The sequence below is a fragment of the Canis lupus genome, chromosome 9 (genome assembly GCF_048164855.1).
Source record: "Canis lupus baileyi chromosome 9, mCanLup2.hap1, whole genome shotgun sequence".
NCBI lineage: Eukaryota > Metazoa > Chordata > Mammalia > Carnivora > Canidae > Canis > Canis lupus.
This window is the reverse complement of record NC_132846.1, coordinates 15078013-15102754: the sequence shown is the minus strand read 5'-3', so window position 1 is coordinate 15102754 and position 24742 is coordinate 15078013. Positions and strand designations below refer to the sequence as shown.

Sequence of the window (24742 nt, the reverse complement as noted above, 5' to 3'; positions counted from 1 at the left end):
AATATACCAGTTTCTTACCAGCATAGTGTATTAATCTGCTTAGGCTGCCATAATAAAATACCACAGACTGGGAGGCTTAAATGACAGAAATCTATTTTCTCACAGTTCTGGAGGCTGGAAGTCCAAATCCAGCAGGATTGATTTCTGGTGAGGCCTCTCTCAGCTTGCTATAGCACCTTCTCACTGTGTCCTCACAGAACTGCTCCTCTGTGCCCACAAGTGTGAAGAGTGAGCACCCTGGTCTCTTTCTTACATGGATATTGGTCCTGATTTACAGGGTCCCCACACTCTTTGAACTCATTAAACCTTAATTACCTCCTTAAGGACCCTATCTCCAAATATGTCACATTAGGGTTTAGGATTTCAACATATGAATTTGAGGGGCATTCAGTTTGGTCCATAATACAAGGTAACTTAGGATAGCTTTGTTTGTTTTTCTGATGAAAATTTGAAATGTGATAGTGATAATAAAATGTTTAAACTATAGGGAAAAGGGGACAAAATGGATTTAAAGAATTTACAAGACAAGAAGAGGTCAACTGTGTAACAAGAGAGCCTCTTACTGCAGATGAGGAAGAAGCTTTAAAACAGGAACATCAACGAAAAGAGAAAGAGCTCTTGGAAAAAATCCAAAGTGCCATAGCATGTACCAATATCTTTCCTTTGGGCCGAGACCGCATGTATAGGCGATATTGGATTTTTCCTTCTATTCCTGGATTATTTATTGAAGAGGATTATTCTGGTCTCACTGAAGACATGCTGTTGCCTAGACCTTCATCATTTCAGAATAGTATACAGTCTCAAGATCCTCAGGTATCCACTAAAACTGGAGAGTCTTTGACGCCTGAATCTACCTCCAACATTGACGAAGGTCCATGTGATGATTCTGTGCAACTGCCAAAACCAGTGCATAAGCCAAATCGGTGGTGCTTTTACAGTTCTTGTGAACAGCTAGACCAGCTTATTGAAGCTCTTAATTCTAGAGGACATAGAGAAAGTGCCTTAAAAGAAACTTTGTTGCAAGAGAAGAGCAGAATATGTGCACAGCTAGCCCATTTTTCTGAAGAGAAATTTCATTTTTCAGGTAAATTTTCATTGAAAACTTTCTTTTATTTTCTCTCCCCATAATCTCTAGTTCAGGCTTAAACATTTGTTGTAAAGCTATATATAAAACACCTTCTTTTCCATTTGGACCATGCTCTCAGTTTGCAAGTTAGAGAATGTTTGCCAGTTAGAGAACAAAGTTCTCTAGATGTCGCTGGGTTCCACTTGGACGGAGAAACGGCAATGTGTGAAGATCCATCCTCTTCCTGATCTCATTTCCTGATATCTAAGGCACTAAGGTTAACATTAGTTTTAGAAATTCGACATGATACTGAGAGTTCAGTCACTAAGGATTTTGGCTGAGAGTCCAGGGACAGGTTCTCTTAGTGATCACTTCTTTGGAGATTGCTGCAACGGCAGATCAGGGAGCAGCATCTCTATATGATGGCTGGTTCATTGATAACACATAAGAGAAAGCAGTAAGGCATTTGGGGTATAAGTTTTAATATCACTAAACAAGATCCTCTAGGTAAAGAACTGTTAAATTTAGGGGCATATTGTCATGACTACTTTAGTTCTCTTCACATTAAAAACTTTAGATCACAATTGTTTATTTGACAGCTTTATTGAGAATTAGTTCATACACCATATAATCCACTCATTTGAAGTGTGCAATTCAGTGGTTTTCATTATATTCACAGATGTGCAGCCATCACACAATTTTAGAACATTTTATCACCTCAAAAGGAAACCCTAAATTTGTTTTCTGTCTCTGTAAATTCCCCTGTCTGAACATTTTAAATGAATGGTATCATATAATATATGTATGGTCTTTTGTGACTGGGTTTTTTCACTTAGCATAATGTTTTCAAGGTGCATCCAAGTTGTAGCACATGTCAGTACTTCATACTTTTTATAACCAAATAATGTTCCATTATATAGATACATACTACATTTTATGTAACCATATATTAGTTGATGGATATTTCTGTGGCTTGCATATTTTGGCAGTTGTGAATAATGCTGTTGTAAACATTGCATACAAGTTTTTGTCTCAACATATGTTTTCATTTCTCTTGGGTGTATACCTAAGAGTGGTCATGTGATAATTCTGTTTAATCATTTGAGGAACTGCCATACTGTTTGCTGCACCATTCTGTATTCCTACCAAGAGTGTATGAGGGCTAAAAGTTTTCCATGTCCTTGTCAACATTTGGTTTGTCTGACTTTCAGATTCTAACCATTTTAGACGTATGAAGTGGTACTTTATTGTTTTGATGTGAATTTCCCTAATGAGTAATAGTGTTGAACATCTTTTCATGGTCTTATTGGCCATTTGTATATCTTCCTTAAAGAAAAGTCTATTCATATCTGTTCATTGCCCATTCTTTTTATTGGAATGTCTTTTTATTGAGTTGTAAGAAAGAGTTCTTCAAATATTCTAGACTCAAGTTCCTTATTAGATATCTAATGTGCAAACATTTCTGCCCCCCCCCCGTTTTTTTTTGCACTTGAGGATTTATTAAATGTTCTTATATCCATTATCTCATGATCATAACTACCACTTTTGGGAAATCATATTTTTTAGTAAGAAAATCATAATAAAGGTATTGGTAACTATTTCAGACAAACCTCAAACTGATAGCAAACCTACATATTGCCGGGGAAGATCTTCCACTGCATATGATTCAGCTCAGATGTCTGCAGAAAGACAGCTTGAATTGAGGCTGAGAGATTTTCTTTTGGATATTGAAGACAGAATTTACCAGGGAACATTAGGAGCAATCAAGGTTTGTATCTGTTCCCATTTTTAATTTACCTGATTACCAAAGTTTTGGTCATATTTGTTAATTTACTTGGTATAGGCAAGGTATGTGTGTTTTGAATAAATACATGGGAGTGATACATTTTTTATGAAAACTCAGTTTCTTCCCTTGTATCAAAGTATATATGAGTAGAGATCTTTCTTAAATATACAGTATGGCTATCTGCTTTCTTAAATAGAATTTAATGAACATCATTGACCTAATTTTTAATATTAATTTTTAGTATTTTTTAAATATCTGTTTTATGGTATTTTCATCCGAGATGTTAAAATGTGTAAGGATATTTTCTTCTTCCTTGACTAGCTCCTGCCTGCTCTGCTGAGTCTGGTTTGTTTATTGGTTTCTTTGTTACCTTTTTAAAATCTGTAAGTAATTCATGCTTGATATGTGTGTTCTGTTCATTCCTTTGCTATATCATCTGTCACTTTTTTGCTACTATCAGGTGACCAGTCTTAGAATTATGATTTCCCTATATAGAAAGTGAGGTACCAAAGCTTCCATCTATGAATGATATGAATTTCATTTTGGCCACTTAGTAACCTTATTTTTAGATCCCTTTTTGATTCACAATCTGTTCTAGAATATTCATGAATTTTTCATATGTACATTGAATCTCATACTTCGTGGGAACAACATATGCCATTTTTCCAGGTTGATAAATTTGGGTTTTGTTACAGGTTACAGATCGACACATCTGGAGATCAGCATTAGAGAGTGGACGTTATGAGCTGTTAAGTGAGGAGAACAAGGAAAATGGGATCATTAAGACTGTGAATGAAGATGTGGAAGAGATGGAAATTGATGAGCAAGCAAAGGTCATAGTAAAAGACAGGTACAAAAAGGGTTTTTCTAAAGAAACTGTCACTTTTCCTTCGCAGTTCAATTGCAAAATTGAAAATTTTAGTAAATTCTCTTTTTCCTCAAAAAATTGTTTTAAAATCTTATCATGAGGACTTTTAAGACTTGTAACCACTGAAATGATCGTTTTCTTCAACCTCAGGCTCTCTTTTACTCCACTTTGTGCTAGTGTAGCCAAAAGACAGCTTGTTAGATAATGACAATTTCTCAAGCTTAAAAAGAAGTCTTTGGACTTAAGATTTTATTAATCTCAGAAAGTGACTAACTTTATACTATCCATTTTTCTTTTGTGTAGGATAACTTAGTAAATTGTGGTAGGCTTAATTATTATTTGAATTATTAATCAGAACCTATATCTGTATATCTATAGATAGATACTTTGACTATCTTTATAGTTATTTTAGATAACTACCCTTAAGGAGTTTATTATCTAGAAAAAAAGGAAGATATGATACTGGGAGAGGAGACATAGTACTGAAGGCTTTGAGCAAATAGGTTTGTACATTTAAATGATCATTTAGCTGCTAAGATTGGAGGCTAAGGAACTACTTAGGAGGCAGCTACAAGTGTCCTAGCCAGTAAAAATTGAAGCTAGAGAAAAAGGTATAGAGGTAAACTGCCTGGGGGACACCTGGGTGGCTCAGTCAGTTAACAAGCATCTGGCTTTGGCTCTGGTCATGATCCTGGGGTCCTAGGATCGAGCCACACATCAGGCTCCCTGCACAATGAGGAGCCTGACTCTCCCTCTGCCCCTTCCCACTGCTTGTGTTCTCTCTGTGTCTCTCAAATAAGTAATAAAATCTTAAGAAAAAAAAAAAAAAAAAAGGAGCAGCCTGGGATTTGTGTCCTTAAGGCTCATCATTGGTTATCTACCTAAAACTTTTCTACCTAAGCCTTGTCTCATCCACCTTCCCTCCAAATATTTGCCCTTCTGACCTCCTTAAATGACTTGGTATTTAGTTTAGCTCTTGATTCACGTGTTTATTTCCCTTTCCTACTGGCTTACATAATCTCCTTTGAGATTGAAGAAACTGTTTCTTACACAGATAATAAGCAAGCATTTGGAGGAATAGACTCAAGTCTTACCTAAGTGTTTTTTAATAACGTAAACTCTGGGCAGCCCACGTGGCTCAGTGGTTTAGCGCCACCTTCATTCAGCCCAGGGCCTGATCCTGGAGACCCAGGATCGAGTCCCACATCAGGCTCCCTGCATGGAGCCTGCTTCTCCCTCTGCCTGTGCCTCTGCCTCTCTCTCTCTGTGTCTCTCATGAATAAATAAATAAAATCTTTAAAAATAATAATAATAACGTAAACTCTTCCATGTTTTCATTTTAGACTCTTGGGCATAAAAACAGAAACTCCAAGTACTGTCTCAACTAACGCAAGTACACCACAATCAGTGAGCAATGTGGTTCATTACCTGGCAATGGCACTTTTTCAAATAGAGCAGGGCATTGAGCGGCGTTTTCTCAAAGCTCCACTTGGTAAGTACCAGTTTGCACTTCAAAATATTAGTTGTACCTTAAATGATTTTGAGATTGCCCTGTAGGGACAGCTCCCTATAGGGGTGGTTCAGTGGTTGAGTGCCTTCGACTCAGGGCATGATCCCGGGGCCCTGGGATCGAGTCCCACATTGGGCTCACCACAGGGAACCTGCTTCTCTCTCTGCCTATGTCTCTGCCTCTCTCTCTGTGCCTGTCATTCATTCATTCATTCATTCATTCATAAATAAATAAATAAATACTTTAAAAAAAGAGAGAAAGAGATGAAAGAAAAAGGAAAGAAAGAAATTGCCCTATAATAGAAATTTGTGGGCTGACACAATGAAATTGGCTAAAAATTTTAAGATTGTATTTTCATTTTAAAATGTGGGTTCTTTCAGGTGAGATGTTTTAAAATAATACTTAAAAGTACTTTTTATTTTAGATACTCATCTTAATGACTGTCTTTTTATCTATTTCTGTCAATCTTTTCTTTTGTGTTTCATCAAAAGAAAGATTACCAAAACCTGTTACTGGCCAGATTCTGAATAATCAAAAATTGTACATAAATATTTGTTATATAAAACAGAACCCCGGGATCCCTGGGTGGCGCAGCGGTTTGGCGCCTGCCTTTGGCCCAGGGCGCGATCCTGGAGACCCGGGATCGAATCCCACATCGGGCTCCCGGTGCATGGAGCCTGCTTCTCTCTCTGCCTGTGTCTCTGCCTCTCTCTCTCTCTGTCTGTGACTTAAATAAATAAATAATAAATAAAATATTAAAAAAAAAAAAAAACAGAACCCCAAAGAAACTGCTTAAGTGTGGGTCACTGGGACACCTGCATGGCTTAGTTGGCTGAGCAGCTGACTTAATTTTGGCTCAGGTCATGATCTCAGGGTGATGGGATTGAGCCCTGCTTTGGGCTCCACACTCAGTAGAAAGTCTGCTCAAGGATTCTCTCTCTCCTTCTCCCTCCAAACCTCCCTCTACTCAAACACTCTCATCTCAGATGAATAAATAAATCTTTAAAAAAAAATAATAATGTGGGTCACTAACCTGAGCACCATATGAGAAGCACTGAATCAAGTGTTAAAGGGTACGTAAATGAGGAAATGCTCTATAATTTATGGTAGGATGATAGAAGTGATACTATCTGGATTGTGTTTTAGCAATGTGTTTCAAGTTCCAAATCAACTCTCAAGTCATAACTGCCTTGAACTTCCCTTTCTTCTGACATGTTAAAATAATTTATAAATCATCATATTCAAAGTAGTTTGTATCTCAGTAGTGGGGTGCTAGAAGAAACAGTTTTTTAAACCATATCTTTTTGGTCTCCTATTGAGAGCAACTTGAATTGACTAAAATCCTTTTTCAATTATTTGAATATTACCTTGTTGAGTACTAAGAACAGCTTTCATAAATATATGGTTCTATCAATGTGGATATATTTATAAAATATCAATTTGAAATTGAAGGGTTTATGGCCAGTATCTTATTGTTCTAATAAGCCTTTTCATATTTTTATAAATTGATAATTCCACCATGAGCTCAATGACTCACTTTTCAGATTGGAAAATAGCAGTTAGAGAAATAAGTATGTATGATCATAGCTCACAAAAATACTCATTTATATTTGCTATATCACTTATTTCCCAGTTTTCATTATTTCTTAATAGTTTCTCTAAATTGAACTACATATACAAAGGATCCCTTTCTACTATTTTTTACAACCACATAGGAATCTACAATTACTAAAATTAAAATTTTAAATAAAATTTACTTGTAAATTATGTAACTCTTATAAATATTTCACTACTACTATTAATTCTGTGATTCCAAAAGAGAGAAAACACAATTCTGCTGATTTTTCTTCCATTTCTGAAACTGCCCATCAATTAAAGTTGTTTATAAAATCAAGGAGAATAAATAAACAAATAAATAAATAAATAAAATCAAGGAGAAAAATATCAAATTGTTTAATGTGTCCATATTTTCATCAGTATGTTATTAAATATTTAAACATAAAGGGAAAAAGTTAACACTGGGAGATGTTGCAGCTTACAATCTAGTAGGTTATATGAGAGCTGAGAGCTATAGTTCTGCTAGGTTGTATACAGCAGTGTTGGAACATTCATTTCATCCTAAGGGATATAAAAGGAACAATTTTGGGGTGCCTGGGTGGCTCAGCAGTTGAGCGTCTGCCTTCGGTTCAAGGTGTAATCTAGGAATCCAGGATAGAGTCTCACATCAGGCTTCTTGACAGGAGCCTGCTTCTCCCTCTGCCTGTGTCTCCATCTCTCTCTCTCTCTCTCTCTCTCTCTCTGTCTGTCTCTCATGAATAAATAAGTAAAATCTTTTAAAAAAAGAAAAAGAACAATTTCAATTTGAAGTCTTAAAAAAGGTGAAATAAGAAAACTTCAACTTACTTTGATGGTAAATGTTGATCAAAGTTTAGATATTTATTATTTATAATATGATTGTTATCTACCATTGCTGCCCCATAAAAAGTTAATAGAATAATTGATGTCTGTAGGTTTTTATATTTTGTTTAAGCCTTTGGGGGATCTGTTTTGAATGGGACCACAAGAACTAGAGGTGCCTCTGGGGTTTGAAGATAATCTAAATATTTAGAGCAAGGTTATCAAGAATATCCTTAATCTGGGGGAGAAATGTGGGTTCTGCTTTATGAATGTTTGAGATAGAATATAAAAATTCTCCATTCTTTTGATTATTTTTCAGCATAGCAAATTCACTGTGGTAGGAATTTTACCAGTTTAGCTTCAGAGATCGTTTCGGTTTCTTTTTTTCTTTTTTCCTTTTTTTTTAAGATTTTATTTATTTATTCATGAGAGACAAGAGAGAGGTAGAGACATAGAGGAGAAGCAGGCTCTATGCAAGGATCCTGATGTGGGCCTCAGTCCTGGAACTTCAGGATCATGCCCTGAGCTGAAGGCAGACGCTCAGCCATTGAGCCACTCAGGCATCCCTGTTTCAGTTTCTTGAGGAAGCAAGTAAAATAAAAATTCTACTTAAGTTTCACCTTCCGTAGGATGTCCCTCTTATTCTAATCATTAATACATTAATAAAACTAGGCTTTTTTTTAACTTGAGGAAGATATTCATATTTGAATTATTTTAGGTAAGATCTGTGAGAATTGTTTAAGTTGGAAATCTCATCATTTATAAAGTCTTGCTTATGGTTAAATCCTTAAGCAATGAAAAAATCCTCAAACTAACTTTATCAATTTGAAATTAGGTAACACAGAAATTAATAAAGACCAAAGGGGAGATAGAAAAAAAAAAGGACACGAAAAAGAGAGAGGAAGATCAATCTAGTGTGAGAGTTGGTAAATTTTTAACTTTTTAAAGAATTTTGTCTTTTTAAAGAATTATGATTTTACTTCCTGTGTTGCTGAGTACTGGTTTGAATATTTAGCTTTGGAAGGAAAACCTTGAATTTGATGGTCTTTTTGGAAAGGAATAGGATTGGAGACAGTCTTATAAAATAATAACTTCCTAGCATTTTTCTTCTACATTGCATACCTCGGTTAATGAAACTTTTTTTTTTTTTTTTTTTTTTTTTTGCTAGCATAGGGGGATTTATAGGGTGGGAGTTTTTGTGTTATCTCCAGGAAAAACCTACATAGCATGGTCACATGGATTACTATGTAGTAGCAGTTAACAATATGAAGTCTCCCAATGTAATATATGATCATATGACTCTACCATTATTTCATATGTAAAATCCTAATCCTAATTTCTTGAGGGATTTATTTATACTAGCATGATGGAAGATAAAAGAGAAACAAGACACTTCTGCCCTTGGGAGTTTTATAATCTGGAGAAGTGGCAAGACAACAGAAAAATGGAATCAATTGTATACTGTTTTTTTATCCTTATTTATGTACTATATAAAAGCAGAAGCATGTGGACATCCATTTAAAAAGTGGGTGGGATAAAAATTGGACATTGAGATACCACAGATTTAATTTTTTCTTTTTCTTTCTTTTTTTTATTTTTTTAAGATTTTATTTATTCACGAGAGACAGAGAGAGAGAGAGAGAGAGAGAGAGACAGAAACACAGGCAGAGGGATAAGCAGGCTCCATGCAGGGAACCTGACTCCATCCCAGGTTTCCAGGATCAGGCCCTGGGCTGAAGGTGGCGCTAAACAGCTGAGCCACCTGGGCTGCCCAGATTTAATTTTCTTAAAGCACCTCTTTGATCAAAACCCATAATGTTTCACCAACCTTCAAGTTAAAAATCATTCAGACTGACTTTCAAGGGTCCAAAGGCCCTTCACAGTTTGTCTTTTTCCTCCACTCTTCCACAGTGGCCTATATGCAATCTTATTTCTTGCACTTACCAATAAGAATGTCCTTGGATTTATCCAGAAAGATTTCTTTAAGATCTTTGAACTAGCAATTTTTGTTGCCTCCTTCCTTAGAGAGTCTGCTCAAGCTAGAACTTTTCATGAAGCCTTATATCAAAAATCACGGTAAATAGAAAACACAAAATAAGAGGGTGGAAATAATTACTGCATTTATTTCTCACTTTGCTAATATTTTTCTTCAGCTTTACCTGAAGAGCCATTGACCCATTCGTTTTTTTCCCTCTTCCATCAAGTTATTACTCTCAATTATTTTTGGAGATTCTGATGCTTTTTCAAACTGCTTGGTTCCTTATATTTTCAAACATTTATTTCTTAAAACATTAAAACAGTTACTTTATATTTTGTGTCTAATCAAATATCTCAAGTCTTTATGGGTCAGATTCTGCTGGCTCTTGTCTGTAATGTTTTGTTTCCACATGTGCATTGTAAGTCTTGACTATTAACTGTCATTCCTCAGAACTTGATCTATGGAAATTTCTTTAGAGAGAATTTGCAAAGATGTGTACTTGTTTCTGCCATCCACCTGATTTCACTACCACCTGGGCCACTTTAAAAATCGTATGTTTTTTCAGGTTTTAAACTGTTTAGGCATTGGTTACGTGTTCTCAGGGTAGATTCATTTTCCCTTTCCACTCAACACCAAGGTCCAGATGAGCAGATTTCCATGCTGCTACTTTCTTTCTCCAATGTACCCTTTCCTGCCTTGATGTTTGAAGGTATAGCCTTTTGGAGTCCTAGCTTTTCAGAAAGGATTCGGCACATTGGGTGAGCCCTAGATATCACGTCCTGTCTCTCTCATCCAGCCCAACAATCAAACAGAAGCTCAAGACTCAACTAATGTTTGGCAGATCTGCTCCTTTATGACTTCAGCTCCTTGTATATATCTTCACTCTCCCAGCTATATAAAAAATTTCTTAAAGGTAGGGACCATAGAATGAATTGTTTCATATCTTCTAAATTGTTGCACACAGGAGGAACAGTATAATGCAGCAATAATGATAACAGTAACAGCGTTTACTACCTGACAGGCATTTTACTTGTCTCATATATATCATCCCACTTAATCTTCCTCACAGCCCTCAGACTCAGAGGTAGATGCTATCCACATATTACTGTTGGGAAACCTGAGGCCGCACTCAAACAGGGGGGCTAGTACTCCCCTCGAAGCAGACTGACTCCAGAGCCCACATTCCCTTTAATCATTATGCTACTGCCCAAGAGGACTTTTTTTTTTTTTTTGAGGATAATAGTAGGAAATATCTCATAATAAGAACAAACTATGTTTGGAGTCTTATAAACCTTGTAGAAATTGGACATTATGTGGTAGTCCTTTCATAATTAAGTATAATGTTTTAGGAATATAAGGTGGTAGCAATGATGGAAGATTCACTGAAGAGAAAAATCACATGCCAGTGTTAAATGATAGATTAATGGCATCTAGCCAAATGACTCTTAATAAATCTTAGTCCAGAAGACAAAGAAATGATGTTATTAATGACAGAAACTTTCAAAGGTTCCTATATAAATATTAATGCTGAAAGTTCTTTTGGGAAGTGGAGTTTTAGCATTTTTTTTACCTCATTTAAAAAAATATTTTCTTAGAGATAGAAGACAAGAGAGTTAGCATTTCTATATAATTGATATTTTTAATAATAGCTTTATTGAGATATTTGCATATATAAAATTCATCCTTTTAAAAAATGGATGGATTCAGTGGATTTTAGTATATTCACTGTTACACAGCCATTCACCATGATCTAATTTCAGAAAATTTTCATCAGCCCCAGGAGAAAACCTCTTATATGATTGATATTTAACTTAGAAGTATTATCCTTGATTCAAATGGATACTAACTGATTTGTTATCATATTTAGCTAGTTCTTTAAGTCAGGCCAAGAATTGATTAAAAACCACTAGATTGAGAACACATTGCTTAAGTTAATTCTTCTCTTTTTAACTATTGAAATCCCCAAGCTTTTGATTTATAGATTTTTTTTTTGATTTATAGATTTAAGTAATTCTTTATATCACAAACAAGCTATGGCTCAGCAAATATTTTCTTTAACATGAGGTTTTTGTTTTTAATATCAACACGATCTTTTTGTTAAGTTTTAGAAGAACTTTAAAATCTAACCTGTTTAAAATACCAAGAAAATAGTTCTAGGAGATGTCTGAGGTTTGCCTAGACACTTAAATTACTTTACCCTTTCATTTAAGATGCCAGTGACAGTGGGCGTTCTTACAAAACAGTCCTGGACCGTTGGAGAGAGTCTCTGCTTGCTTCTGCTAGTCTATCCCAAGTCTTTCTTCATCTCTCCACCTTGGATCGTAGTGTGATATGGTCTAAATCTATACTGAATGCTCGTTGCAAGATATGCCGAAAAAAAGGCGATGCTGAAAACATGGTACTTTGTGATGGCTGTGATCGGGGTCATCATACCTACTGTGTTCGACCAAAGCTCAAGGTATTTTTCCCCCTTCTACTTCTTAGATGAGGATTGAGTGATTGAGGTTTTGAGTGACAGATGATTAATAATCATTTCTGTGATTTGTCAGACTGTGCCTGAAGGAGATTGGTTTTGTCCAGAGTGTCGGCCAAAGCAACGTTCTAGAAGACTCTCCTCTAGACAGAGACCATCCTTGGAAAGTGATGAAGAGATGGAAGACAGTATGGGAGGTGAGGATGATGAAGTTGATGATGATGATGAAGAGGGTCAAAGTGAGGAGGAGGAGTATGAGATAGACCAAGATGAAGATGACTCTCAAGAAGAGGAAGAAGTCAGGTAAGTCCTAATATGCAATAAAATGAGAGTTTGTGAGTCATAACTAGACAATCTCTTGACTACTCAAAAACAAATGGAATGATTGGGGCCGATAACTTTTTAAAAACTGGTATATAATATAGTGTCCTTACGTTATCCTTGCTTTAGTATGATAAGCATTTGAAGTTATTCCTGAGGGAATGTAGTACCTATGTGAGTTTAGCCAGGTCATAAAATCCAATAGAAGTTGATGTTTGCGTAGGAATACCAATTCAGACCCCCATTAAGTTTGATTTTACTGAATTTTGTGCCTCCAGCGCAAAGAAACATTCCAAAGGATATTTATGAGATAAAGTGAATGCAATTTCCCAGTGCCCCTCTTGCTTTCTCAAGGAGGTATACTCAAATATGGGTGATCTTGGCATCTACAGAGAGAGAAAGAGATCTGCCAGGAAGCACATTATATTGTTAGACTCCTACCACATTAGCAGTTAGAAGCAACTTCTATACATAAGCAGGTATTCCGCAACTTAGCAAGCTGTGTCACTCAGGCCTAATGAATTGGGTGAGGACCTGGTTATTCCTGCTGTGGCAGCACTAGAGCATTCTCCCCTTTATTGGTCCCTAAGACCTCTCCACCTTTTTAACATCTGAACCCCATTCATGTGGAATCAGGAAAGTGAATTAAAGCAAGGGCAACTTCAAACTGACAAAGTACAAAAAGGCCAATCTGCAGAGGATAGAGAGAACTACCCTGCTTATTTTAATCAGGTTGTTTTTTAATAGCTCCAACTAGTAGGAACCATCATCCTTGTAGATTATAAGGACAGTATTTGTGTTAAACATAAAGATGATAAAGAATTTGGAAAATTCCAGGTAAACTGGAAGTCCAGGTATGGGGAAATGGATAAAAAGAGGCTCAGTAGGGTTGTTTCATCCTTGTCTATGACTTGAAGACAATTAAAAGATCGAACCTGGGGGGCCTGGCTGGCTCAGTCATTGAAGTGTGTAACTCTGGATCTGATCTTGGGGTTGTGAGTTCTAGCTGCATGTTGTGGGTAGAGTTTACTGAAAATAAAAGATTGAATCTAGTTTTGTATTTTACAGTAAGAATCAGAAGATGGCAGAAAGATTCTCAGCATGGTATTCAGGAACCACAGATTTAGGGCCTATTTTAGTTGCTGTCATTGACCAAAACTGTAAATTACCTCACCATCAATGATAATGAAAAGTAATGGTCTCCTGTAGCATAAGGACACCAAAGAAATATATGTAGAATCATTGGCTGAATAGTAGAACAAAGGGAATAGGGATAATTGTATGTGTATTCATTTCTCTGTAGAATAATCATGTTTTCTAACAATATTTACAGCCCACCAAAACGAGGAAGACCACAAGTCAGATTGCCAATTAAAACAAGAGGGAGAATTAGCACTTCTTTCTCAAGTCGTGGCCAACGACAAGATCCTGGAAGATACACTTCTCGGAGTCAGCAGAGTACACCCAAAACAACTGTTTCCTCTAAAACCACTGGTAGAAGCCTTAGAAAGATAAGGTCTGCTCCTCCAACAGAAACTAAATCTTTAAGAATTGCTGGTCGTTCTACTCGCCAGAGTTATGGCCCACTGCAAGCAGACGTATTTGTGGAACTACTTAGTCCTCGTAGAAAACGCAGAGGAAGGAAAAGTGCTAATAATACACCAGAAAATAGTCCCAACTTTCCTAACTTCAGAGTCATTGCCACAAAGTCAAGTGAGAAGTCAAGATCTCTAAATGTTACTTCAAAACTTTCTCTCCAAGATAGTGAATCCAAGAGAAGAGGAAGAAAAAGACAATCTACAGGTATAAAGAAGTCTAATTTAAATTCCTCTTACCTAAGAAAATGAAGTAATTTGCAAATATTGAATGTTGAGATATTTTGGATCATTTTTTAAAGGCTGTCACTAGGATATACAAGGTTATTAGCAACCTGGCCTAAAGCGTAATATTCATCAAAGGGGCAGCTATTTGGGGAATAAGGTAAATTATATTATGAGTATTTTTTAGTGATGTAGCAAAGTAGTTGTGAGAAATGACACATTTCATTCTTTTCCACCCTTTCCTGCTTTAAAACACAACATACTCATTATCACCTAGACAAGCTACATTGTCTTAGGGGTATTTGGTAAGGTTCCTATCTGATGTACTGATTTGGGGGGCAGGGGAGAGCTGGGGGAGTGATATTATCATTAGGGAGTGATCACCAGCCATCTTTTTAATTCTGATAATTGTTGTTTATAGTAATCTTTATCCAAATTTCTTTATTTATCTCTTCAATTCTATTTTTTCCTTTAATGCCAGTAGTAATAAAACTTTGCTATTCCAAAAAATGAAATTAGACATAAAAAACGATACTGTTCCTTGAAGAATTATAGATAGGTTGTATTGCATTATTCAAATACATGGCAGGATTAAGGAGTTCATTAGTGAAAGAATAGAAGACAGTTAGTCTGTTGATGCCATCACCAGACTGTCAGGTTTGGGGAGGCGGTGCATTGTATCAGGTAACTTAGCACCAGAGGTCTAATTTAGCTTTTCCTATCCCCTTATCTGTTTTGCTCTTCCCCAATTCTGAACTTCAAGCTATTTGGAAACATAGCATACCTAAAACATTTGTATTTTTTAAAAACTCTGCTCGGAAAAAAAATTGGGGAGGCACCTGGGTGGGTCAGTTAGTTGAATCATCTGCCTTTGGCTTGGGTCATGATCTCAGAATCCTGGGATTGAGACCTGAGTCATGGTCCCTCATGGGGAGCAACCTGGCCTAAAGCATAATATTGGTGGAGTGTCTGCTTCTTCCTCATCTCCTCCCCCCAACTTGTTATCTCTATCTCTTAAGTAAGTAAATAAAATATTTTTTAAAAATAAAGGAAAACATTTTGTTAATTGATTTGTGAAATTACTAACCTGGTTCCAATGACAAAGGGGGCAATGTATGGATTTACATTTAAGTAGAGAATTTAAACACCTGAATTCATAATATGAACTATGCTACCTTTTTCTACTAATTCATACACTTTAGATTTCGTTATATATACCTTAGGTTTTATGAGAAAGCATTTTGCTTTCAGAAATCCTCCATATAAAATTAAGACAAGAGATGCATTTGGGTAGCTCAGTTGAGGGACCAACTCTTGATTTTGGCTCAGGTTGTGACCCCAGGGTTGTGGGATCAAGCCCTCCCTCAGGCTCTGTGCTCATGCTCATCATGGAGTCTGCTCGTCCTCCCTCTGCTCCTTATCCACCTCCCTCTCTCATGCACTCTCTCCCCTCAAATGAATCAATAAATAAAATTAATGATAATCTTTTATTTTATTGTTAAACATCTAATTTCTACCATGCAAGGTAATTTATAAAGAGGTCTACTTGCTAGATCTGAAAAGATTGTTTTCCTAATGATGTGTTTCAGAAAATTCTGCAGAATTGCTTGCTTTTTATTATAGTTGAAAATAGATTTTTAATAAAATGGGCTAAAATATAATCTATAAACTTTCTGTTCAAGGAATTTTGTATTACAGTGTTTTTACAATATGTTCCCAGTGAATGTTTAATTAATTCAGAAATTTTATGATCAAAAGGAAACAGTGGAGGCACCTGGCTGGCTCAGTCAGTGGAGCATACGACATTTGAGTGCCACATTGGATATAGAGACTAATTAAAAATAAAATCTTTAGGGGCGCCTGACTGGCTCAGTTAGAAGAGCATAGGACTCTTCATCTTGAGGTTGGGAGTTCAAGCCCCACCTTTGGTGTAGAGGTTACTTAAGTAGACTTTTTTTTAAATTAATAATCATAAAAATAATAAAAATTGATAATAAAATCTTTTTTAAAACAAAAAGAGAGGGATCCCTGGATGGCCCAGCAGTTTGGTGCCTGCCTTCAGCCCCAGGGCATAATCCTGGAGTCCCAGGATTAAGTCCCCAGTCGGGCTCCTTGTATGGAGCCTGCTTATCCCTCTGCCTGTGTCTCTGCCTCTCTCTGTGTGTCTCTCATGAATAAGTAAATAAAATCTTTAAAAAAAAAATAAAAAAAGAGGGCAGCTTGGGTGGCTCAGCAGTTTAGCGCCGCCTTCAGCCCCCGGCATGATCCTGGAGACCCAGGATCGAGTCCCACATCGGGCTCCCTGCATGGAGCCTGCTTCTCCGCCTCTCTCTCTGCATCTCTCATGAATAAATAAATAAAATCTTTTAAAAAATTAAAAAATAAAAAATAGAGTGAACATTAGATTTTCATATTTCAGAATGTAGGCTAATTTATCTCATTAATTACATATATAGAATGTTAATTTTCTGTTTGAAGATAGGCTGTATTTATATACCTGTTTAGCTTGTAGTGATCAAATAATTTTCTTTGTCATCACCTAAAATTTATTTATTTAGAATCGTCTCCTATGACCCTGAATCGAAGGAGTTCAGGCCGACAAGGAGGAGTTCATGAATTGTCTGCTTTTGAACAACTTGTTGTGGAACTGGTACGGCATGATGACAGCTGGCCTTTTTTGAAACTCGTTTCCAAAATCCAGGTAATATTATTAGACTCGATAAGACGTATTCATGAATATTATCTGATTTAGTCTGCATGGCAGTCAAAACATCCATTAGTCACGATACACTTTGCTTTTTAAACACTTGGAAAGTTAGTTTCTAAATTGAAAAAAAAGGGGATTAGAGAACATCCTCCGCTCAGTTCCTTCCAATCCTATGACTGATTCTCATGAAAAATGACAGTATGTTGTGTTGTAATAGCTTCAATGTTTTTATTCTATGTAATGAATATGAATAGATTTAATTCAACTGTGTACTATTGATATTTCTGTTATGTAAAACAGCTGTTCTCAAACTGTAGCATACACTAAAATCACCTGGGATGTCTTGTTAAAACGCAGGTTACTAGGCCTCATTCCAGAGTTCTTGATTCACTAGATCTGCAATGATGCTGATGGGGCTGGTCTGGAGACCACTGTGTGAGAAAGATAGGGACTCTTAGAAAACAAAGAGGGCCTAAAACTAAGGCATTTGAGATGGTGCTGGAGTTATTTATATACGTGGGGCAAGTATGATGTGCTACAGCAGATATGACAGTGTTATACTGCTATAATAGAAGTTATAATGGTCTTCCAGAAGTAGAGAAAAAAAGGAGATTGATTTGAGCTTTTCAGAGGGAGAGAATACCAGGAATTTGAAAGTTTGTTATGGAAGAACTGTTTGGTCCGGTCATTAAAGATGGGTGGAATTTCAACAGTGAGAAATGGAATAAGAACATTTCGGGAAAAGGGCATGATAAGTTAAAGACCCAGAAATGAAAATATGGGAAATGATGGGAAGTTTGAATGGAGCAAAGGGTGTGTTAGAGAGATTTCTGGAGCAAGAATGTGAAGGATTAATTACCATTGAATAGCATCCTATAAAAATTAAATCTGTTTGACTCTAATTCATTTTTCCTGAGTAGTTTTTGTGCTAAATAAGTTTTGTTATGTACATTTTATTATTTATTACAAATGCAGTAATGCTCATTAAATAACTGTATAGATACATATATGTTTCTCTTTATTTTTTTATAGAAATATTTTCTTCCCTTTTTTTTAAGATTTTATTTATTTATTCATGAGAGAGACACAGAGAGGGGGCAGAGACACAGGCAGAGGGAGAAGTAGGCTCCACACAGGGAGCCCAAGATGGGACTTGATCCTGGATCTTCAGGATCAGGCCCTGGGCTGAAGGCGGCGCTAAACCACTGGACCACCCGGGCTGCCCATATGTTTCTCTTTAGAGAGAAATAGAGTACACAAGCAAAATCACAAACTTTTTCTTTTCACAATAAGTTAACATTTTTTGTAGTATCAAATAAGCTTCTACAACGTTATAGTGACTGAAATATATTATGTGGTTTTAATGGGATCGTAGTATTCAAAGGTTAATATTCCGTTGCTTTTAAGTGCAAAACTTTCACATATTTGACCACTTATCTCTGATAAATCTTCTATAGGAGAGATATATTTGAATTATTTTACAGGTCCCGGACTATTACGACATCATCAAAAAGCCCATTGCCTTAAATATAATTCGTGAAAAAGTGAACAAATGTGAATATAAATTAGCATGTAAGTAATTTATGTTTTCCTCTAATATTTTTGCTTAAAGAGGTAAAGACTGTGGTTTTTTTTGTGTGTGATTTAAATGATGTATATTAATGTGATTGTGTAGATGGCATCCCAAGAGGTCTCTTAAAATGTTTGTCTATGGATATGGAGATGAAAGATACTGGGTAGGAACTGAATGAGTTAAATATTTTGTAGAATCTGGTCTTAATAGAAGTTCTGTGTAATCATCTAATGTTCCTAATTATGTAATTGCATAGTTTCAATAGAACAATTATAAAGCATTTTAGTTAATAATTTTAAGTTTTAGTTCTGCTACCTTGTTGTTTCAGAGGCTTCAATTTCTAAAGAAAAGGGTGGGCTTCGTTTTCTTAATGACATTTCCAGATATGATACAACAAAAATTATAATTTATGTACTTTTATTCTAATTTCTTTGGTTTTTTTCTTTCTAGCGGAATTTATTGATGATATTGAGTTAATGTTTTCGAACTGCTTTGAGTACAACCCTCGTAACACAAGTGAAGCAAAAGCTGGAACTAGGCTTCAAGCATTTTTTCATATTCAGGCTCAAAAACTTGGACTACATGTCACTCCCGGGAATGTGGATCAAGTTAGCACACCACCAGCTGCAAAAAAGTCACGAATCTAATTTTGTCCTTCTAAAGGATATATTTGAGGAAAACAAATTGTTCATGAAAATGGAACATTAAATCATGCTCAAAAGCAGACATATATATATAAAGCAATAACAACTGATTGACCACACTGAAGTGTGGCCTGCACTATATTCTCAATTTTAATATTAAGCACTCAGGAGAATGTAGGAAAGATTTCCTTTGCTACAGTTTTGCTCAGCATCTAATAAGTTTGATAGATGTATTGGATATAGTACTGGTTTACAGAGGTTTTTGTACATTTTGAGATCATTCATGTGTCCCAATATCTTTGAAAATATTTTTTCATCTGTGATTTATTTTGTCATTGATTTTTTTTTAGAAGTGTGGTATTAAAGGAGATTTATCTAAACGGATAAATCTTCTATAGCACAGTTTAGAAAAGTATATATGTCTAAGAATTGTTTAATGAGCACATTCTTTCAACACTACACATGAATGAATCCAATTTTATATCCTTGAAGTGCTGTACCAGTGCTGGCTGGAGGTATTAAGTCTGAGTTTATTAACTAGATATTTATTTAGCATTCAAAATAATTTGTGAATTTGTTTTGTATTTATAAAATTTGTACCTGGAAAATGTTCTTTAATTTTTTAAACATTTTACTGTGTTTTTGTTTTATTTCTCTAACTTCCTTAATGATCAATCAATAAAAGGTAACACCCTCCCTTTTCCCTGACAGTTCTTTCAGTTTTACAGAACTGTATTACAAGTTTCTATGTACAACTTTTTAAGTGTACAAATAAAATGATACATGTTTTTCAAGTATTCTGAATCTGGAATTTTTACAAATCAGAATTGAACTATTACATGTGATCCATACAGACCATCAGAACTAATGTTTTATTGTACCTGCGTCTGTAAGGCAGTGATTTGCACCTTTTTCAGCCCAGACCCTTGAGGAGTAAGATATCTCCATTAGTAACAGTAACCATCTGTGACAGGGATTCTCAGAGTAAAAGGAGGAAAGAAAGTATAGGATATGCCAGGTAAGTTAAAAAACACCACTCAGAAATTTCTTTTAAATAAAATAGGAAGTGCTGTTTCTTAGGTGTGGAAGATACATAGGGCCTCAGTTTCATGGGGGTGGCAGGGACAGGGGAACAGGGGGCAGAGAATCTCAAGCAGACTTAGGAGTTGCTGTTCTTTTTCAGGATGCAAAAGGCAGGTGTCCTCTCCAGGGCTTTATTGGAAGGCAGTAGAATCATCCCTCTATTTTCTCATCTAAAATCTTGACAGACGGGGGTGGGGGGAAAAATAAAAATAAAAGAAATAAAATCTTGACAGTACTATATTCTCATTTAATTAGGCTTGTTTATTGGGTAGTTACCCCTGTTTTGTGTCTTTCTCATTTGCTTTGAGATGATCGACTCTGGATTCTTTGCATGAATATCATCACAACTGTAACTTTTGGTAAATTTGTAATCATTTCATATGCCAATTGTTTAATGAGCACATTAAATTTCTTAGAAAATCTTATTTAATAGTAGTTAGATGTTTAGGAGAGAATTCTAAAATATAATTGCACTTCCATAGTAAATTATCTGAGGGGCGCCTGGGTGGCTCAGTCAGTTAAGCGTCTGCCTTTGGCTCAGGTCGTGATCCCAGGGTTCTGGGACAGAGCCCCATGTCAGCCTTGTGCAGGCTCCCTGCTCAGTGGGAAGCCTGCTTCTCTCTCTTCCTCTGCCACTCCCCCTGCTTGTGCTCACTTGCTCACTTGCTCTGTCAAAATCTTTTTTAAAAAATAAGTTATCTGATTACTTAATATTCTTCACTTTTTAATATTAATAACTTTTATATATTTGCTCTTCTAGACTAAACACTAAGAAGGGAAATTTTTTACTGAATTATTGAGTCTGAAAGTCTGTCTGAATGTCTTAAAACTTGGTAATTTAGGAACACCTGGGTGTTCCTGAGTGCTCAGTTAAGTGTCCGATCTCAGGGTCATGAGATCAAGCACTGTGTTGGGCTCCCCATTCAGCAAGGAGTCTGCTTGAGATTCTCTGCCCCCTGTTCCCCTGTCCCTGCCACCCCAAGGCTCACAGTCTTTTCGCTCTTTCTCTCTCTCTAAAATAATCTTTTAAAAAGTTGGCAATTTATATGTTGCCTTTCTCAGACTCAGTTAAATAAGACATTACTTTTTAATCTGCCTGGCCAGATTTTCTTAGATACAAAAATCATTACTTATTCATATACATACCAGCAGTAATTGAAATCTTGCACAGCAACAAGGCTCAAATGCAAGGACACATATTAGTAGCTAGGAATGTAATGTTGACCAAGAAAATAGCATTTTCAACTCCTATTTTGATTTTATGTTTTTCTTAAAGGAAAAAGGACTACAAAAGGAATGAGTGGAACAAAAACATGATTGAGAAAACTGAAGTCCAAGATAGTCAAGGAGAATTTCAGTCTGCTTGTTACCACTTCCAGGTTCAGTCTCTAACCTCAGATAAATTATATTTCTAAAAGCACTTGATTTGTAATTGCAAGACAGAGCCAAAAGGGAAAGAAATTAACACATCCTGTAACATGCCAAGCCCTTAATATAAAATTTTATATCCTTCATACCTAATAACTATGGGAAATGCTTTTTATGTTTTGTGAGGTTTTTTTAAGGTTGACAGATTGATCTATTTGAGAGAGTACACACACACGTGCATGCTTGCAAGCAGGGGATGGGCAGAGGGAGAGGGAAAAGGAAAGAATCCCAAGTAGACTCCATGCTGAGTGAGCATGGAGCCCCATGTGGGGCTCACTCCCATGACCCTGAGATCATGACATGAGCCAAAATCGAGTCCCATGCTCAACCAACTGAGCCACCCAGGCGCCCTGGGAAATGTTTTTTATGTTAAATAAGGCAATTCTGGGGGCACCTGGGTGGCTCAGCAGTTGAGGCGCTGCCTTTGGCTAAGGTCATGATCCCAGGGTCCTGGGATTGAGTCCCACATTGGGCTCCCTGCAGGGAGTCTGCTTCTCCCTCTGCCTATGTCTCTGGCTCTTTAAAAAATAGATAAGGCAATTCTATAAGGATTTTTGCTGTTATTCTCTCCATTTTTCAAGTGAGGTTTAGACTCAGATAATTTTTTTTTTGTAGGTACTTACCCAAGATTACAGAGTAATTGACACCAGGCTTTCAAAGTTCTGTATTTCCAATACACTAGGCTACCTCCAGGAAGAAGAAGGATAAGCAGATTTACCTCTGTGATCAATATAAAAGAGTGAGCAGAAGGCAAAATAGAGAATGTGGATGTAGATGTATCCATGTCAGACAGTAGTCTACATCACGTTTTTCAAAGATTTATTCATTGTAAACACATGATTATTTTCCTTCCTCATTCGTAGTTTCTAAGGCTCTCTGTCCTATTATTTAGCCATGTGCTCAGAATATGTATTTAAGGGAGCATGAGTACTAAAAAAGCTGCTGTCTTCCAAACTTTGGATTTAGGTCCTATGCATATTTGGCTACAGATCCAATTCATACTGGCTATAGGATCCTTACTAATATTTTGGCATATTTGGATGTGTGAGAAGCAGAAATTTAATACCTATGCCATGCTTTGAAAATCGTCTTCCAATATAGTTCATTCTCTAATTTGTTTGCTATTTTTTTCCAGTGCTAAAATATTTAAATATTTTAGGCTTTCTCAGGAGAAGAAGAGGTATGGTGAGTTGCACACATGTGGGCTCACAGTTTTAATTTTTTTAAAAAATGGGCAGAGCCCTAGGTTAATTTCATTAACAACCTGAAGAAAATTGCGCATAAACTACATTTTCCACGTTAGCTCTGTATACTCACAGTTCAAGTGGGTTTACTATGGTAACAGTATCAGAGCAAATCTCTAGATTAGAAAAAACATGCAGGAATATCAGCCTATTAGTAATTCAATGGTATACAATGACCAAGCAGCCTTTAATCTTTCTTTCTTTTTTTTTTAAAGATTGATTTATCTATTTATGATAGAGAGAGAGGCAGAGACACAGGAGAGAGAAGCAGGCTCCATGCCAGGAGCCTGATGTGGGACTCGATCCCGGGACTCCAGGATCGCGCCCTGGGCCAAAGGCAGGCGCCAAACCACTGAGCCCCCCAGGGATCCCCCCTTTAATCTTTCTATTCATTCTCTGTATCTGCAGAAGTTTTGTCTTGAGAGCCAATGACACTTTGTATCAAATTTGAGAAAAATATATTCAGAGCATTGATGAACAAATAACTGAGTGTAAAATTTAAAGCTGTGATTTAAGCCTTTGATCTGGTCAATATTATACATATATTTTCTCCAGGAATACAAAGAGCTTACTCCTCCTAGTTATAAAATTAATAAACAGCCATTGTCCAAAAAATAGAACTCAGTAAAATACAAAATAGAAATAAATTTGATGTATAATTTTTCAAATTAGTTTCTTCAGCAAAAATGGGATCGTGGCATACAAATCCTATTTTTTTATTTAAATTCAATTAATTTACATATTATTAGTTTCAGAGGTATCAGTGATTCATCAGCTGCATATAACACCCAGTGCTCATCACGTCATGTGCCCTCCTTAATGTCCATCACCCAGTTACCCCATCCCCCAACCCAACTCCCCTCCAGCGACCCTCAGTTTGTTTCCTATGATAAGAGTCTCTTATGGTTGGTCTTCCTCTGATTTTGTCTAGTTTTATTTTTCCCTCTTCCCCTATAATCCTGTTTCGTTTCTTAAATTCCACATAACAAGTGAGATCATATGATAATTGTCTTTCTCTGACTACAAATCCTATTTCAAGCAGCTTTTTTCACTTAGTACAATACATTGTAGATACCTCTGTTCATTTTGTGCTGTCCAATATTCCACTGCATCTAAGACCTCATTGGGAAACTTCTCTGCTATAAACAACTAGAAAAGTGAACAAAATATACCAAACCTTTCATAGATTGGACAATAATCAATACAGAACTGTCATCTGCAAGATCTCCCTATTGCTGGAATTATCTTCCTAAATAATAAAACTAAGCCACTCAATTTCTTACTTATAAGTTTCCTTTCCTTTCACCTCCAATGGGATTAGCTTGGCCTGCACAATATGACACCATTCTGTCAGCCTCATCTATTACTTGCCACTACACCATCTACATGTTGGTCCCTGTCACACTAGCCTCTATTGTTTCTCAGGTATTAGGCCTCTTTTAAGGCTTCATGCCTTTTCACTTGCTATGCCTTCCACCTGAAATGTCTTTCTGCCACTTCCAGCCTGAAGCTGATAAACTAAAAACATCCAGAACACAGTTTGTTTGGAATGATGAAAAGTTCCAGAAATTGATAGGTGTGATGGTTGCATGACAGTATGACTGTACTTAATGACACTGAATGCAACACTTAAAAATGGTTAAAATGGAAACTTCACATGCACCTGCCTGACTCAGTTGGTGGAACATTGAGACTTTTCATCTCAAGGTCATGAGTTCGATCCCCATGTTGAGCAGAGTTTATTTTAAAATAAACATAAAATGGAAACTGTAATGTGTATATTTTACAGTAAGTTTTTAAATGGTAAGTTTATGTTATGTGTATTTTACCATGATAAAATATAT

The 24742-nt window shown here is 36.2% G+C and overlaps 1 protein-coding gene across 5 annotated transcripts in view; it reads left to right on the top strand.

The window, feature by feature from the left end:
• Positions 1-19940, top strand: part of BAZ1A (bromodomain adjacent to zinc finger domain 1A) — an 89691-nt gene extending 69751 nt beyond the window's left edge. For all 5 annotated transcript variants that reach the window (XM_072838242.1, XM_072838244.1, XM_072838243.1 and 2 more), the window contains 10 exons: positions 488-1084; positions 2671-2834; positions 3548-3702; positions 5064-5212; positions 11816-12063; positions 12155-12381; positions 13733-14202; positions 16778-16920; positions 18411-18498; positions 18950-19940. In XM_072838242.1, coding sequence (XP_072694343.1) covers positions 488-1084; positions 2671-2834; positions 3548-3702; positions 5064-5212; positions 11816-12063; positions 12155-12381; positions 13733-14202; positions 16778-16920; positions 18411-18498; positions 18950-19146 — 2438 coding nt within the window. In that variant the 3' untranslated portion in view covers positions 19147-19940. The remainder of the gene's footprint in view (positions 1-487; positions 1085-2670; positions 2835-3547; positions 3703-5063; positions 5213-11815; positions 12064-12154; positions 12382-13732; positions 14203-16777; positions 16921-18410; positions 18499-18949) is intronic.
• Positions 19941-24742: the final 4802 nt, after the last annotated feature.